The following is a 15,992-nucleotide window of genomic DNA, read 5'->3' as shown; positions in this document are numbered from 1 at the left end:
TGAGGACATTTTGATCAAAGTGTGCCACTAAATAAATGACAAAATACGGCTAATGTTTGTGTCCACACTGGTCAGTCCCAAATAAGAATGGTGAGTTCCTGTGAAGTGCAATAACAAAACACTTTGTTCTATTTTTCATGCTGTTTATAGGATTTTAATCAATAATAACAGAGTGGATTTAAAAAGATCTATTTTATTTGTTTATTTATTTATTTGATTTTATCTCTACAGCGGTGGATACACTTCCTCTATTTTATCTGAAGAAGCTGATTTGCTGCGAGACGCAGTGTGGGCGGGCTCATACTGCCGATGCCGTCAGTGATTGGCTGTTTATGGGTTCTCGTTCCTCGTTGGAGGGATTCGTCACCAGACCCTTCATTTGATTGGTCGACATAGCTGGCGCGAGAGACCTCTTCTAAGTTTTGAATTTTCAAACCGGCTTGTGCAGAGACGAGCAGGTTATTAGGAGTTAGCTGAGAGTTGGTCAGGTCCTCGTAAACGTCGTGTTTTTGTTAGTGCAGGCACCGGGAATAAGCGATAAATATAAAAATGGCAGATCCACTGAAGGTAATTTTATTGTCACTTCGATATTTGATGCTAATTTGCTGTGAAGCTAAAGTAGCTAACAGTTTTTGCTAAGCTAGTGTTAGCTACACAGAAAACGTCTTAGCAACGGTTAAAGTGCAGGAACAACACAAATTATCGTTTTTTATATAAAACGTAAATACACGGACACTTGTGCAAAATGCACGGTCCAAAAAAACAATACAATACAATTTTTAGTGGCCCTTTCTTTGCACAAGTGTTATCCCTAACACATGGCCAAACATTGAAGAAGATGAAGGCCAGTACTTTTTTGGAAACCATGTTAGATTATAGGATTAACATCAAAAATCTAATAAGATAATACTATATCTCTATAACTCGAAATGTGTCTTATTCTTTGTAATGACATATTTAAACGTTAAAACTACAGCGTTGGGCAACATCAGGACGTTTTCTGCCATGTTTAGGTTTAAAAACTTAGATCTCTTATCCCAGAGGGAGTGTTTTGTAGACTGCAGTGATTTATGAGAATGCACTGACATTTCTTGTGGACATCAAAATGTCTTTGTTTGTATGCTTTAAAACCTTGCATGCTTGTGACATAAACAGGACGTCTTGATTGCATTGTAAGGAAATTTGCATGGAAAGATAACCCTGTGCCATTTCCAACAGACTTTCTTTGAAAACAAACCGGTGGAAAAGACGAAGAAAGATCCAAAGCGGCTGTCGGTTGAGAGAATCTATCAGAAAAAGACACAGTTGGAGCACATTTTGCTCCGACCAGACTCCTACATAGGCTCTGTAGAGCCTGTCACCCAAGTAAGAAGTCATGCAGCAAGTCCTGTGTCTTTGGAATATATGACTTGTCTAACTAAGCTATATTAGATATGTAGAATCATTTTACGTCATTGTGGAGTTGCAAGATGCTGATTGTCAGATCAAAACACTAATGGTTCATATTATACTCATTAATGCACGATCTTTGTAGTCATCACATTACTTTTTTCCTCAGCAAATGTGGGTGTATGATGAGGAGGTTGGACTGAATTGCCGTGATGTGACATTTGTGCCTGGGCTTTACAAGATCTTTGATGAGATCCTTGGTAAGTAAACAATTTTCAGAATTCTAAATGGTGTATAACACAAACAGGCAAAATGTGAGCCATCCCATGCTGGATCAACTATAATGAATCATATTTTACTCTTTCTACAGTAAATGCAGCAGACAATAAGCAGAGAGATAAGAGCATGTCTTGCATTAAGATCAACATTGATGTGTGAGTAATATATAATACTGCACAACTAATTAAACTGTCAAATAGTGTCTGCACACTGTTCAGTTGCTTTCCTTGGTGTCACAGAAGCACGAGATAGACTATATGCACATTTTTCCCTTTAGTGAAAACAACACCATCAGTGTGTGGAATAATGGGAAGGGTATTCCTGTGGTGGAGCACAAGGTGGAGAAGGTCTATGTACCTGCTCTCATCTTTGGACAGCTCCTCACCTCCAGTAACTATGATGATGATGAAAAGAAAGTCACTGGTGAGACTAATTCATTCAATTGTTTTGATATGGTACAATATAAAAAAAAAAAAATAAAATAATAATAATAATAATAATAATAATAATAAAAAATATATATATATATACACACACACACATACATACATACACATATATACACACACACATATATATATATACACCTTAGGGTTGGTTAACTATCAAATATTGATGCAAACATTACGGGTGTTTTTATGGTTTATATGAACTTTTTAAAGCAATATTTGCATTTAACCAGTAGAGGCTTTGTTAGCAACCTGACCCACGCATTCATCCTAATACTTGTTTTTTAGGTGGACGTAATGGATATGGTGCTAAGCTTTGCAACATATTTAGCACAAAGTTCACTGTAGAGACTGCCTGTAAAGACTCGAAAAAGACCTTTAAGCAGGTAGGAAGGCATCTCATCCACATTTATTGTTTTGTCTTCATAGTGTCCTGTAAAGTAAAAATTTAATTTTACAGTTTGTTCATGTTTTCACAGACTTGGTTTAACAACATGGGCAGGGCAGGGGATGTTAGCCTCAAACCCTTTGATGGAGAGGAATACACCTGCATCACCTTCAGGCCTGATCTGCCAAAGTTTAAAATGACCATTTTGGACAAAGACACAGTGGCTCTCATGACCAGGAGGGCCTATGACATTGCTGGATCCACGAAGGGTGTCCGCGTGTTCTTTAATGGCAAGAAGCTGCCTGTAAGTTACCATGCTGTTTTACTTTTCTGGTTCTAACTTTTCACCACAGCCCATCTATTGGCTGCTTCTTACTAAATTAGATTATTAAATACTAATAATTGAAGCTCGGCTAAGTGAAAGTGCAAGATCCCTGGGCTATAAGTTGTACAGATTTAACCATTTGAATTATTTCATAACCTAGAGATGTTTTTGTCCTAGTATTTGTAAACAAATTATTTTGGCATATCTGTAAGCATCTTTTTATACCTTCAGGTCACAGGGTTCCGTAGCTATGTGGACATGTATGTGAAGGACAAGGTAGATGAGATTGGACAGCCACTCACTGTGATTCATGAGACTGTGAACGAACGCTGGGAGGTCTGTCTCACCATGAGCGAGAAAGGTTTCCAGCAAGTCAGCTTTGTCAACAGTATTGCCACGACCAAGGTAATGTCTAATAGTGTTAAATCCTATGTTATGCGTTTATTGTGCCTACAACAGAGTAATTAATGAATCATGGTTGGGCTTTGATGTCCATGGCAAATCAGTAGTTTTCTTTTTTTTTTTTCTTTTTTTTTTTCTTTTTTTTTTTTTTAAATAAAGTAGTCTATTGGAATACTGAACTCTACGTTTAATTTGTTCTTCTTTTGTCAGCTCTGTCTAAATTTACATCTCAGAGCAGCTATGCAAGCATTTTAAGGCTGGCTAAATGTAGCAGGGCAGGTTCTTTGTCAGTAAAGTACAACTTTGGCCGTTTTCCCAGCCACTCTGTGTCACTGTGATTAAGATTATAACATTTATTCAGTAAACAGCAACTTATGTTTATTCTTTGGACCCCAGGGAGGGAGACATATCGACTATGTGGCCGATCAGGTAGTTGGAAAGCTCATTGAAGTTGTGAAGAAAAAGAACAAGGCTGGGGTGGCCGTCAAGCCTTTCCAGGTAATCAGACTTAGTTTTTCCTGTTTAATATGATTTTTGATTACTCACTGTCATACTCAGTGGATCAATACTTAGTAGTTAACAATTATTATAATATTCCAAATATTCTGTTGTTAAGACTGATTATGTTTCACTCCACCCAGGTGAAGAACCACATGTGGCTGTTTGTCAATTGCCTGATTGAGAACCCCACCTTTGACTCTCAGACAAAAGAGAACATGACACTGCAGCAGAAGACCTTCGGGTCCACTTGTCCCCTCAGCGACAAGTTCATTAAACAGGTGCTAATGGAGAAAAAGAAACTCTGGCGTTGCATTGTTACCTTCAGACATGTAATAACTTGGACTTTTACTAATTCTTCTTTATTTTATGATCTCCAGGCCACATCCTGTGGGATTGTGGAAAGTATCATGAACTGGGTGAAGTTCAAGGCTCAGTCCCAACTCAACAAGAAATGTTCAGCTGTTAAACATACAAAAATCAAGGGAGTGCCAAAACTAGACGATGCCAATGATGCAGGTACTGTATACCAAATTCCCTTTTGACACATTTTGATCATCAAAGACAAATGAGTGACCAGTGTCCTGTGATGACCATTGTCTCTGGCAGGTGGAAAGAACTCTATCGGCTGCACGCTGATTCTTACTGAGGGAGACTCAGCCAAGACACTGGCCGTGTCTGGGCTGGGGGTGGTTGGCAGGGATCGCTATGGTGTCTTTCCTCTTAGGGGAAAAATGCTCAATGTCCGGGAAGCCTCACACAAGCAGGTTACACCCCACAGCATTTTGTTCTTAGTTACCAAATGGCAGTTGCCAGTTTTTTAACATATGCATACAGATTTATAAACAGTGTTGTAGACTTAGCATGACAATAATTTGAATCGAACATATTTTATTATGGAAATTTTAATTAAATGCTGAGGTAAAGTAAGTGGTTTCATTTCAGGCATGTCTATCTGTTAAAGCATATTTCTATATCAAATTGAAAATGGAAATGTATCTCGTCTTTGCTCTCAGATTATGGAGAATGCTGAGATAAACAACATCATTAAGATCCTTGGTCTTCAGTACAAGAAGAACTACAGTGACCCAGAATCCCTCAAGAGTCTGCGTTATGGCAAGATCATGATCATGACAGATCAGGTGTGTTTTCAGTGGGTAATTTTGAATCTAAACTTGTACATATGCTCATTTACTTAGATTTTTACTAGCTAAATTCTGTTTGTTTAGGACATCTTGTATTAATTTTTCTGTGCTGTTGTAGAAAACTAGAAATTCTGGCTTTTCTAAACTTATCTATTTTCAAATGTTGCAGTAGCCACCCTCTTCATAATTTTAGATTTATTACTTCACATTAATCTGTACACTACCATATCCATTTAATTGTTACAGGATCAAGATGGCTCCCACATTAAGGGCTTGCTGATCAACTTCATCCATCATAACTGGCCATCTTTGCTGCGCCACAATTTCCTGGAAGAGTTCATCACCCCCATCATCAAGGTATATGCAAAAACGTTGGTTGTAGGTGACATGTAGTTGACTCGCAAGGATACACACTGGGCAGACTTGTTCATAGTTTGGTTCAAAAATGTTTTTGTTGCCATAAAATCATTAAAAGGCAGTAGATACCTTGGAGATTTATCAGAAAACTGAGTTTTGATAGCTGACTTCCAGCTTTGACCATAATTCTAAATGTCTGCTTGAATTTGCAACAAGACTACCATCTAGTGATACAAGTATGGAAAACCCTGAACTGAGCTGTATTTTGGGCTGTACTTTTATTGTGGAAAATGACATGAGTGAGACGACAAAGTGTTTAAAACTTCTTTTAATTCTTCCCTCATTAGGCATCATACAAGAAAACCCAGCTGTCCTTTTACAGTATCCCTGAATTCAATGCATGGAAAGAGAGCCAGCCCAATCACAAATCTTGGAAAATCAAATACTACAAAGGTTTGTTACAAACCCCTGTGTGGTAGTAAAACAGACAAGTAAGCAACCATCTATACCAGGCAAATGTTATGGTTTTGTGTGGCATTAAAATGCCTTATCTAACAGGTCTTCTTTCTTTGCAACGTTCATTCACTCAGGTTTGGGAACTAGCACATCGCAGGAAGCCAAGGAGTACTTCTGTGATATGCAGAGACACCGTATTCCATTCAAATACTCTGGACCTGAAGACGATGAAGCTATTACCCTTGTAAGTTGTCTACACTATAAGTAACCTTTAAAAAAAAGAAATCTGTTGCATATTTCTGATTTTGTTTTGTTTTTTTTTTTGTGTGTGTGTGTGTGTTTTTTTTTTTTGGACAGGCCTTTAGCAAGAAGAAAGTGGAAGAGCGAAAAGAGTGGCTGACCAACTTCATGATGAACAGGCGCCAGCGCAGAGAGCACAACCTGCCCGAGGTAAGATCTTTGTCCAAGGTAATGTTAACGTGATTTAATGTTGTTTCTGTTATGTTTCACTGTATTGTTTGCTCTGTTGTCACAGGAGTACCTATATGGTCAGTCCACCAAGTCTCTCTCATACAATGACTTTGTGAACAAGGAGCTGGTGCTTTTCTCCAACTCGGACAATGAGAGGTCAATTCCCTGCCTGGTGGATGGTGTGTGAAGTTACTACAATGACGATAAACAATTTTGTAAATCGCTAAGACTCAGAATGACTAAGAATGGTCAAAGTATTTAACCATTTGTGTTTATTTCAGGTCTAAAGCCTGGCCAGAGGAAGGTGTTGTTCTGTTGCTTCAAGAGAAATGACAAGCGGGAAGTGAAAGTGGCCCAGTTAGCTGGCTCAGTGGCTGAGATGTCAGCCTACCATCATGGAGAGGTGAGATAAATTAGCATGTTGGTTTGGTATTAGACTGCTGCCAGTTGTAGTATTCATATGTAGGGAAACAATTTGCTCTCTTCTTTTCAGTCAGTTTGGATCAGTTCTATGCTGTATCTGGCTAACTGATTAAATAAATAACATTATTTTGGAGTGAAATTGCAATCAGAGGCCATTTTGTTGTAAAGCTATATTACACCAACAGTTCCTGGAGAACAATTCCAGCGATACACTATTTATCAGTTTGGATAATATTGTTGATTAAATCTTATCACTACTTCAATTTTTAGGTCTCTTTGATGATGACCATTGTTGGTTTGGCCCAGAATTTTGTGGGTAGCAACAATTTGAACCTGCTGCAACCTCTGGGGCAGTTTGGAACCAGGTTGCATGGTGGGAAAGACTCTGCCAGCCCTCGATACATCTTTACCATGCTCAGGTCAGCAGCCCTCTTACAAACTACAAATGGTCTTAAGCTGTGCTTGAGTTTAAGAATTTGAACAAGTTAATTGAATTGATTCCCTAGATGATGATTATTGCAAATATTCTTCCAACTTTGTGTCCCTCTAGCCCTCTGGCACGCCTCGTTTTTCCAACTGTGGATGACAATCTGCTGAAGTACAACTACGATGACAACCAGCGTGTGGAGCCAGAGTGGTACATTCCCATCATCCCTACTGTGCTGGTGAATGGTGCTGAAGGTATCGGCACGGGCTGGGCCAGCAAGATCCCAAACTACAATATACGAGAGATCGTCGGTAACATCCACCGGATGCTCAACGGTGATGAGCCTCTGCCCATGGTGAGGACACGATGTGGCTGCTTTGTAATTTCCATTTTGTTTCCACTGATATACAGAACATATGACAAGGGTGTTTTTTTTTTTTTCTCCTTATAGCTTCCAAACTACAAAGGCTTCAGAGGAACAATCGAGCAGGTGATGGACAACCAGTACATGAACAGTGGAGAGGTGGCCATCATTGATTCCACCACTATTGAGATCTCTGAATTGCCCGTTAAAACGTGGACACAGGTTAGTCACTGAAGCTTTGTTCTTTCTTTTAGGGATGTATTCAGGATGTTCCATTATTCATTTTGTTATTTCACTTTAATGGCAGGCCTACAAGGAGAATGTGCTGGAGCCAATGCTAAACGGCACAGAGAAAGTCCCTCCACTGGTCACAGACTACAAGGACTACCACACCGACACCACTGTACGCTTTGTAGTCAAGATGACTCCAGAGAAGCTGAGAGAGGCAGAGGCTGCTGGCCTCCATAAAGTCTTCAAACTACAGAGCCCCCTCACCTGCAATTCTATGGTAAAGACAGATGGTCACAGTCGTAACGTGTTTTTGAAAAGCTTAACCATAACTCTGTAGGGAATCTTAGCTTTTTTATTTTTGTTGTTGTTGTTTTCCCTTCTTAAAGGTTCTTTTTGACCATGTGGGCAGCCTGAAGAAGTATGAGTCTGTGCAAGATATTCTCAAGGACTTCTTTGAATTGAGGATGAAGTACTATGTGCTTAGAAAGGATTGGCTGGCTGGCATGTTGGGGGCAGAGAGCGCTAAGCTCACCAACCAGGCCCGCTTCATACTAGAGAAAATCCAGGGCACATTGGTCATCGGTTAGTAGCTTGTTACAATTGATTTAATTATTATATATTTTAATGTACATACTGCTGCCATTTTATTTGAATAAAATACAAGAAACATAGTTGCTATTTTAATGTTACTGCTAAGACATGATTATTGTGAACTTTAAATAATGGAAGATCTTCTGTAATTGTGATGTAAACTGATCTTTACAAAAGTCACCAATGTAAACAATATTTTTTAGCTGATGAAGGATCTTTCATTATCCATTAAACATACAGAGTGATGATGGTAAAAGTAAGTAAATCAGTTTTTGATGGAGGACCCTCCATCTTGATCTACCAATGTAGAACTCATTTAATATTTGGTAATGATGAGATCACATCTCATGACCAATTTATGCAGAAAACCAGGACATTGCTTGTCACTGCGTTTTAGCAGACTGCAATGTGTTTTATTAATATTCATGTACTTGTAGAGAACAAGGCAAAGAAGGAACTGATTCGCATGCTGCAGCAGATGGGCTACGACTCTGACCCAGTCAAGGCTTGGAAAGAGGCTCAGGAGAAGGTGGGATATTTTGATTCATATATACATTAGGGAATACCAAGTAATCACCATCTGCCTGAAAATGTAAAATTATATATTTGTCTTCATTCTCTTAGAACGAGGAGGAGATGGATGAAGAGGAAGAGGAAGGAACGGAGAAGGGGGACACCAGTGGGCCAGACTACAATTACCTACTGAGCATGCCTATGTGGTTCCTGACCAAAGAGAAAAAAGAGGAGTTGTGCAAGCAAAGGGATGCAAAGGTGTGATGAATTTAGCTTTATTACAATGACTCGTTAATACTAATATAATGGTGTGTATATATAATATAATATTTATTCTATAGTTGACAGAGCTAAACACCCTGAAGAAGAAGAGTCCAGCAGACTTGTGGAGGGAAGACCTTGCTGCCTTTACTGAGGAACTGGAGGTATTTACTCTATTAGAAATACTAGAATAAATTATCTTGATCTAAGCCTCTGCCAACTCTGGTTACGTTCCTCAAGCATCTTTTGAACTTGTTCCTCCTTGTTCTCAGCGCATTGAGGCAAAAGAAAAGGAGACCACCGTGCCTAGTGTGAAGGGGGCTGGGAAAGGCAAAGCAGTGAAGGTGAAGCAGGAGACTCTGCCCACACCACAGGGTCGCCGCGTTGTCCCACGTGTTACCAGCACCATGAAAGCTGAAGCAAACAGGAAAGCTGATCTTAAGAAAGGAGAAGGCAAAAAGGGCAAGAAAATCAAGGTCTGTCTTTATCTATTAAACTAAGTCACACTAAATAAGGATGAGCAGTTTGCCCTGAAGTATGTTACCAGTGTTGATGCCGTAGTTATTGATTCTTATAACGGTCAGAAGCGTATCGGTGTTTTGTGAGTCACAACTTCATATGAAACTGACATTCAGCTTGACCTGATCTCTGTAATGGTAGAGTGAAAACGTGGTGATGAAGATGGAGTTTGGAGAAGATGCAGAGAATCTAGAGCCAAATGAGGAGCTGGGCTTGGCTGCACGGCTGACCAAGAAAACAAAGAGCCAGGAAAAGGAGAAAGGTAACACTACTCTAACCCAAACTAACCAACCAAGGTTTGAGGTTAGTGTATATGTAGTATGGAAGCGTATAACCTGGAAAGCCAAGTTTACATTTCATAGCAGCTTGTAATGATGATGTGCTGCAGAGATAAACTGCATATTAGATCCTTAAACATAATAAGTTTTCACAAGCATCACAAAGTTGCATCTGAAGCTAAGTGACCCACAGTGGATTGCTTGACGAGAACAGAAATGACCAAAAACATCAGAACTCAGGAGGAATTGTTCAAAGACACAAGACAGTTTACACCTTTAAGTGTTGCTTGTCTTTCTGTAATGAATCGTTCTTGAATTTCAAAGCTCAATAACACATTTACTTCACTAAAGCAGCATCAAAGACCAGCAAGCAGACCACTCTTCAGTTCAAACCTGCTGCCAAGAAGCTCAAGAAGAACCCGTGGTCGGACGAGGAGTCTGACGATCAGTCTGGCAGTGAAATGGAAACGGAGGAGGTGGTTGCCCCCAGGGAGCGAGTGGAACGCAAAACTAAAGGTGAATCTTCTAGATGACTTAATCACTAATAATAAAGACAGGTGTATCCATTGTCAGCTTCTCCCCCCTCATACTGAAATATCCTATTCATCTATTGCTCATAGATGAATACCTGGCGGATCAGTATTCTAAGCACTTCCTTTATCCCAACATGAGTTGAGATCTAATTTCACCAGAGATGTTTATTTCAAAATAAAACACTGATGGAACTCATTTCCTCAGGCTAATTAGCTCTTATCTCAATTCACCCCCCCAACCACCCAGCTGATCTTTGTGGCAGCTGTTGTCTTCTCATGTTATGGGAAAACTCATTTTTTCTAGTTTTTGGAACACACGAGGGGGATTTACTGAATTAACTCTTTCTGTTGCTCACTTCCAAAGCTGCTGTGAAGTACAGTTTGTCTGAGAGTGAAGATGAATTTGATGACTGGGGGAAGGCAGATGCACAAAAACGGAAACCTGTTATCAGTGATGATGATACCAGCTTTGCCCCAGAGCCCAGCGCTGTGGCTGACAGTGAGGTGGACTCTCCAGCTCCACCTCCCAAAGCTCCTGAACCTGTGTGAGTACAAGACAACAAAAAACCTGATTAAATCTACTCTTCAATTGTTTTTTGTTGTTGTTTTGTTTTTCTTATAAATAAATCTCCAATGTACGTTGGTCACTTCTCTGCAGGAAGAAAGTGGCAAAGAGCAAATCAACAGTGAAAAAAGCTCAGTCAAAGTCTAGCTGTAAGTATATTCTTGGGACATGCACGTAATGAGCTTGAGACACAAATGCCAAAAATTGTCTGAGGCTCATTTATTTTCTCTGTGGAACTTTGCAGCTCAGTCAGACGATCAGATGCCAGCACCCAAGCCCCCCGCTCAACGGAAAACCAAAGAGGCTGCTCCCAAGAAAGCCACTGCTGCCAAGAAAGCAGCTGCACCAAAGAAGAAGGCTGCAGGTATTTAGCTTAAGGGGCGGCTTTTTGTCACACAGTGTGAAGAGCAGACGCACGTTACATCAGGTCACACATTAGCATGATTTTTGTTTTTCCTGTTAATTCCTCCTAGACGTGAAGCAGCCATCTATCATGGATGCCCTCAGTAAGCCGAAACCTTCATCAAACACTGCGGCCAAAAAGGTGCCTTCATTTGACTCCAGTGATTCTGAAGGTGAAGTTAAACCTGCAGTTACGAAGGCGAAACCCGTTCTCAAACGAAAACAGGTGGCCAGTGATGACTCGGACAGCAGCTCAGACAACCTCATGTCCCGCCTGAAGGCCAAAACAACCGCTGGCAGCAAGGTCTGTGTTTATACTGAGGGCTTTGTGGACCATCAGCCCTCATACGTTTGTTAATTTATTTACATATTGTAAGTTCCCATTAACAACTTCTTACACCTGAATATTTTCTATTGTAGAAAACCAAGAAGTGGGAAGAGGACGACAGCTTCCAGGTTTCAGAGCAGGAAGCAGAAGGCCCTGTTGCTATGGCACCGAGGGACAAACCAGCCCGTGCCCGCAAACCTGTAACCTACAACCTGGACTCTGACTCAGATGAAGACTTTTAAATTTTAGCCTAAAAACATCTGTCTATATGCTTATGTGGTTTTAGATTTTGTATGGCTTTGCTTTTATAATTAGAAGCATGGTTTCATTGTACTCAGACCTGTGTGTTTATCCTAAAAATAAAAATAATAATCAGATTGTCAGACTGTAGAAAGAAAGAAAAAAAAAAAAAAGAAGTAAAGTAAGTTTTGACTGTTACACCTATGTGCAGTTCTAGTTTTACTCTTGCATATCTTGAAACAATCATCTTTTGTCGTCCACTTGTTTGTGTTTTGTCTTGTCTTGTAAATATTTCAATGGCTGTTCATTATATATATTAAGAAATAAAGTAAACTTGTTTAAATTGTTTGTGCAGGCTTTTTTTGGAATTGTGTGCTCAGAAGAAAACTTGGCTTTACAGTTAAAATCTTACTAAAATACCACTGAGAAAACAAAGGATGTGATTAAGGGAGGGAGAAGCATCAGCTGCACATGTGGTAGACGTACTGTTGTAAATTTGAAATGTATTATAAGCTTTACCAATAGATGCATGGTTGTAACAACTGAGCTGGGTAACGACTGTCCGATGTACTTTGCTGCTGGTGATTGTGAACTGAACGAAACGCTAATCAGGGGGCTACATGAGTGAACTGTGTGTTCTCATTGTTATCCCCTGCCATCTAACTAGTGGTACAGCTTAGGACGGGTCCTTCCTGTCATTCAGGAAGTCCTTTGAAATGCTCATCAAGAGTTAGTCCCTCTTTGGTAAACATCACTTTTGTCTGGGACTCTTGATGGCTGCAGATTAGGATGTAGTATAGCAGGAATTTCCTTCTGTGTCACCGACTCTAAAATTAGGAGCTGGTACAAACCTCAATCAGCCATTAGAAGAGGGAGCGAGAGGAATCGCAAGTGGACATGAAGGGCGCTTTGATTGGAAACGTTCTACCTTTGGTTTATCCAAGGACGTATCAGAGTGAAGTTTAAGCTTTTAAGGTTCAGTAGAAAGGGTAGGTTGTGCATGTTTCTACATATCAACCTGTTTTGTTTCATATTGACTCAACCACCCAGCACACTTGAATTCTAGGCGAATTCTAAATTACATTTACAAAAACTGGTAAAAAATGTTCGTCTGTATTTCTTGTCTAAACAACTTTTGATAGTAAATCCATTTACTTCATATTCGCTGTTTCTCAAACAGGGTTTTCTTCCAGGCCAGGGTTGTGTTTGTTTTACTCCTCGAGTAAAACGATTATGCCTGGAATGCTGTTAGTGTACATGGTATAACTGTATTTTATTTTTTGTTTCACATCATTGGAACGTGAATCCTATCACTTTTACTGATTAGATTAATGTTGACAACAAAATTACAAGTAAGGGTTTTGAACTAGCTGTCTCTGTTTAAGGGGTTACACTTAAAGACCTGATCAGAATCTGCTAAAACTTTGTTTATGAGGCACAAATCTGGAATAGATTAGAGCAGGTACTTAGTACTTTAACTACAGTTGACATTTAGCACGGTACATTTTTATAGAAAACTTTCACTTGAGTACTGAGTTTGTGTACTTCTGCCCCCCCCCCAGATTTCCAGGAAGTCATCCCTGCGTCAGTGCTGCCATCATGGGTGAATGGAGCTTCCTTGGTGACCTCTTTGACAAACTCCAGTCGCACTCGTCAATGCTCGGTCGTTTCTGGCTCTTGCTCATGCTTGTGTTCAGGATACTGATCTTAGGGACGGTTGCCAGCGACTTGTTCGAGGACGAGCAAGAAGAGTTTGCCTGCAACACCCTCCAGCCCGGCTGCAAGCAGGTGTGCTACGACATGGCCTTCCCCATCTCTCAGTACAGGTTCTGGGTGTTTCATATAGTGCTTATAGCTTCACCTTCCTTGGTTTTCCTTGTGTACGCCATGCATCACAACAAAAGGACCAGCAGCTCCGCATCAAGCCAGAACATCAGCCCGGACTACAGAAAGGACCTGCGTATAAAGAAGCTCTATCTTATCAACGTGGCCTTCCGCATGGTGGCAGAAGTTGGCTTTTTAGTGAGCCAGTGGTGGCTGTATGGCTTCAAGGTGGAGGCCCAGTTCCCCTGCAGCCGCTTTCCCTGCCCCTACACAGTGGACTGCTTCACCTCCCGTCCTGCAGAGAAAACCATCTTCCTTTGCTTCTACTTCGTTGTGGGAGTGATATCAGCCACTTCCAGCAGTGCAGAGTTTCTCTACAGCTCGGTGAAGATGTTCTGCTCCAGCCAGGAGCCCACTTGTGTCTGTCAGAACAACCACAACTTGGAGGTACTGGAGGCAGAGGGGACGGAGGACGAGAAACCAGGAGCAAACACGGCGGCAGGGAGCTTGTCCAGCAGCGTGAGGCTGAAGGGACGAACGCTGAGGAGCAGCTCCGGTGGAAAGGTCTCCAGCTGCGGCCACAAGCAAAGAAGCGGAAGATGCGTGAGAGGGAAGTTTCTCACGGTGTGAGGGAGCCTCCATTCAAACATGCTCACATGACTTTGAGAGGTGGAGATCTACATGAGTCAGGGTTGCATGCTGGTTTGTTTGCACAGTTTAATATTTATTTCTAGTTTATAAAGTTTATTAATGATGAATATTATATTTTCAACCTTTTTGTTTCATCGTCTGTCAGAATATGATCATGAACTTAATAAACGGTGTCATTAAAGTTGTCTGCTGGATCAACAGCAGGTGGCAGTAGTTGAACAGAAAACGGTGCCTCCTGAAATCAAGAAGCCCTCATCGTCAGCAGCTTGACTTTATTTGCAGCCACATTATTCCAGTGACAGCTTCTACACTTCCCACTCATCAAATGGACCAATTACTTTCTTGAGACCACTGCATGACGCTAAGATTGTTATAATTTTTTTAATAGAAGTGTCTTGTTTACTGGTTTACGTGGAGTTAAACTTTCTTTATTACTAAATAAAACTGATGAACATCAAGCAAAGGATTTTCACTGTTTTGCCACCAAAATGTTTAAATACAATTATTACAAACCAGTTAGTACATGAGGAGCAGGCTGCAGCTGAGCTGGTTGCTCAGGTTCTGCATTTGAGTGTTTCACTTTATCCTGATGTTTAATTCTTACAGAGTATTCACGGTGATAGGTGTACCTGTGTCTGACATGGTTTAGTTTGTTCGTAGTTTATTGCCTAACGTGCTCATGCTCATCTGTTGAATGTGTGTTGTGAATGGGTGATGGGATTGCTTCCATGTATATTTTGTCAAACAGCTTGACAGAATGTTTTCCATTTTTAATTTGTTCAGATCTGCATTTAAAATACATTAAAAAATACATTAAGCGATGGCAATGATAAAGTGGTTATCCATGACATGATAAGTGTTTTTATTGTGCTGCAGTTTTACTGAATGTTAAAGCCCCCTCTTAGTCAAAAATGTGTTTTTATGTATTTCCAGTTCTTTTGTACACAATGCTGCGGTACATGTGTACAGTTTGACATCAGGTGATGGGAAATCTCTGTGCTCACCTTCGCATTTTTGTGGCTCAGCCAATAATGATCCAGGCAAGATGAGTATTTTATGTTTCCAACATGTTTTGGAGGGATTCATTTGTTTTCTAAAAGCACAGGGGGCTGCATGCAGATGTTGACATCAGACATTTCATATGATGCTGACTGAAAGTTATATAAGTTCTGTAAGCATGTTTGACAAAGATACTTTACTAATAACAGCATCAGCATCAAGCGAACACAGCGTCTCCTTGACACCGTTCTTTTAGTGAATTGGATCAACAGTAGGTGGCAGCAGTTGGCTGCTCATCACACAGCCCTCATCTTCAGAGGGATGACTTTATTTGCAGCCACATTATTCTAATGACAGCATCACCACCCTTCCCAGCCGCCACAGGGTGGAGGTTTTCCTGAGAATATTGCTCAACACCGGGACTGCCAATTCATGAATATTGAAATAAGACTGAACCACGGCTCATTCACCAGCACTTCCACCTTGCTGCTGATCTAAACACAACGTCGTCTAAACACTCTCCACAGAAGCTTATTTTTGACTCCAGCAATCCTCTCAGAAACACACACACACACACACACACACACACACACACACAACTCCTGCTGCTCCCTGGACGCATCACATATGCAGATTGCAAAGCAGCGCAGGCTCTTTGATGTGCACAGAATAGAATTATAGATG

General features: G+C 40.5%; 2 protein-coding genes across 3 annotated transcripts; both read left to right on the top strand.

Moving 5' to 3' along the window:
- Positions 1-426: 426 nt before the first annotated feature.
- Positions 427-12,062, top strand: top2a (DNA topoisomerase II alpha). 2 transcript variants are annotated; one of them, XM_026351744.1, is made up of 35 exons: positions 427-567; positions 1,219-1,365; positions 1,559-1,649; positions 1,760-1,823; positions 1,946-2,091; positions 2,406-2,503; positions 2,597-2,809; positions 3,062-3,235; positions 3,629-3,730; positions 3,874-4,011; positions 4,111-4,249; positions 4,340-4,497; positions 4,747-4,872; positions 5,122-5,232; positions 5,580-5,685; positions 5,823-5,932; positions 6,046-6,138; positions 6,224-6,338; positions 6,441-6,562; positions 6,853-7,001; positions 7,133-7,364; positions 7,461-7,595; positions 7,681-7,881; positions 7,991-8,186; positions 8,633-8,724; positions 8,820-8,966; positions 9,050-9,133; positions 9,242-9,445; positions 9,630-9,750; positions 10,121-10,282; positions 10,664-10,844; positions 10,958-11,013; positions 11,109-11,228; positions 11,338-11,570; positions 11,687-12,062. In XM_026351744.1, exons 1-35 carry the CDS (start codon positions 550-552, stop codon positions 11,834-11,836), a joined length of 4,734 nt encoding a protein of 1,577 aa, XP_026207529.1. In that variant the 5' UTR covers positions 427-549; the 3' UTR covers positions 11,837-12,062. The 2 variants fall into 2 exon arrangements, with proteins under 2 accessions (XP_026207529.1, XP_026207528.1); XM_026351743.1 differs by having other exon boundaries at positions 10,118-10,282.
- Positions 12,063-12,614: 552 nt separating this feature from the next.
- LOC113155907 (gap junction delta-3 protein) lies at positions 12,615-14,767 on the top strand. The gene is made up of 2 exons (XM_026350648.1): positions 12,615-12,823; positions 13,397-14,767. Exon 2 carries the CDS (start codon positions 13,434-13,436, stop codon positions 14,286-14,288), a length of 855 nt encoding a protein of 284 aa, XP_026206433.1. The 5' UTR covers positions 12,615-12,823; positions 13,397-13,433; the 3' UTR covers positions 14,289-14,767.
- Positions 14,768-15,992: the final 1,225 nt, after the last annotated feature.

This window comes from Anabas testudineus, chromosome 19 (genome assembly GCF_900324465.2).
Source record: "Anabas testudineus chromosome 19, fAnaTes1.2, whole genome shotgun sequence".
NCBI classification, from domain to species: domain Eukaryota; kingdom Metazoa; phylum Chordata; class Actinopteri; order Anabantiformes; family Anabantidae; genus Anabas; species Anabas testudineus.
Note: the sequence above shows the minus strand (reverse complement) of the source record. Positions and strands in the feature narration are given on the sequence as shown.

What these genes read in the sequence shown, in the direction of transcription:
- top2a (XM_026351743.1), top strand. An exon ending in GCGACAAGTTCATTAAACAG is followed by an intron (nt 4,012 to 4,110) that starts GTGCTAATGGAG and finishes TATGATCTCCAG; the next exon opens with GCCACATCCTGTGGGATTGT. An exon ending in AGTGGAACGCAAAACTAAAG is followed by an intron (nt 10,283 to 10,663) that starts GTGAATCTTCTA and finishes TCACTTCCAAAG; the next exon opens with CTGCTGTGAAGTACAGTTTG.
- LOC113155907 (XM_026350648.1), top strand. Translation starts at nt 13,434, where the DNA reads ATGGGTGAATGGAGCTTCCTTGGTGACCTCTTTGACAAACTCCAGTCG.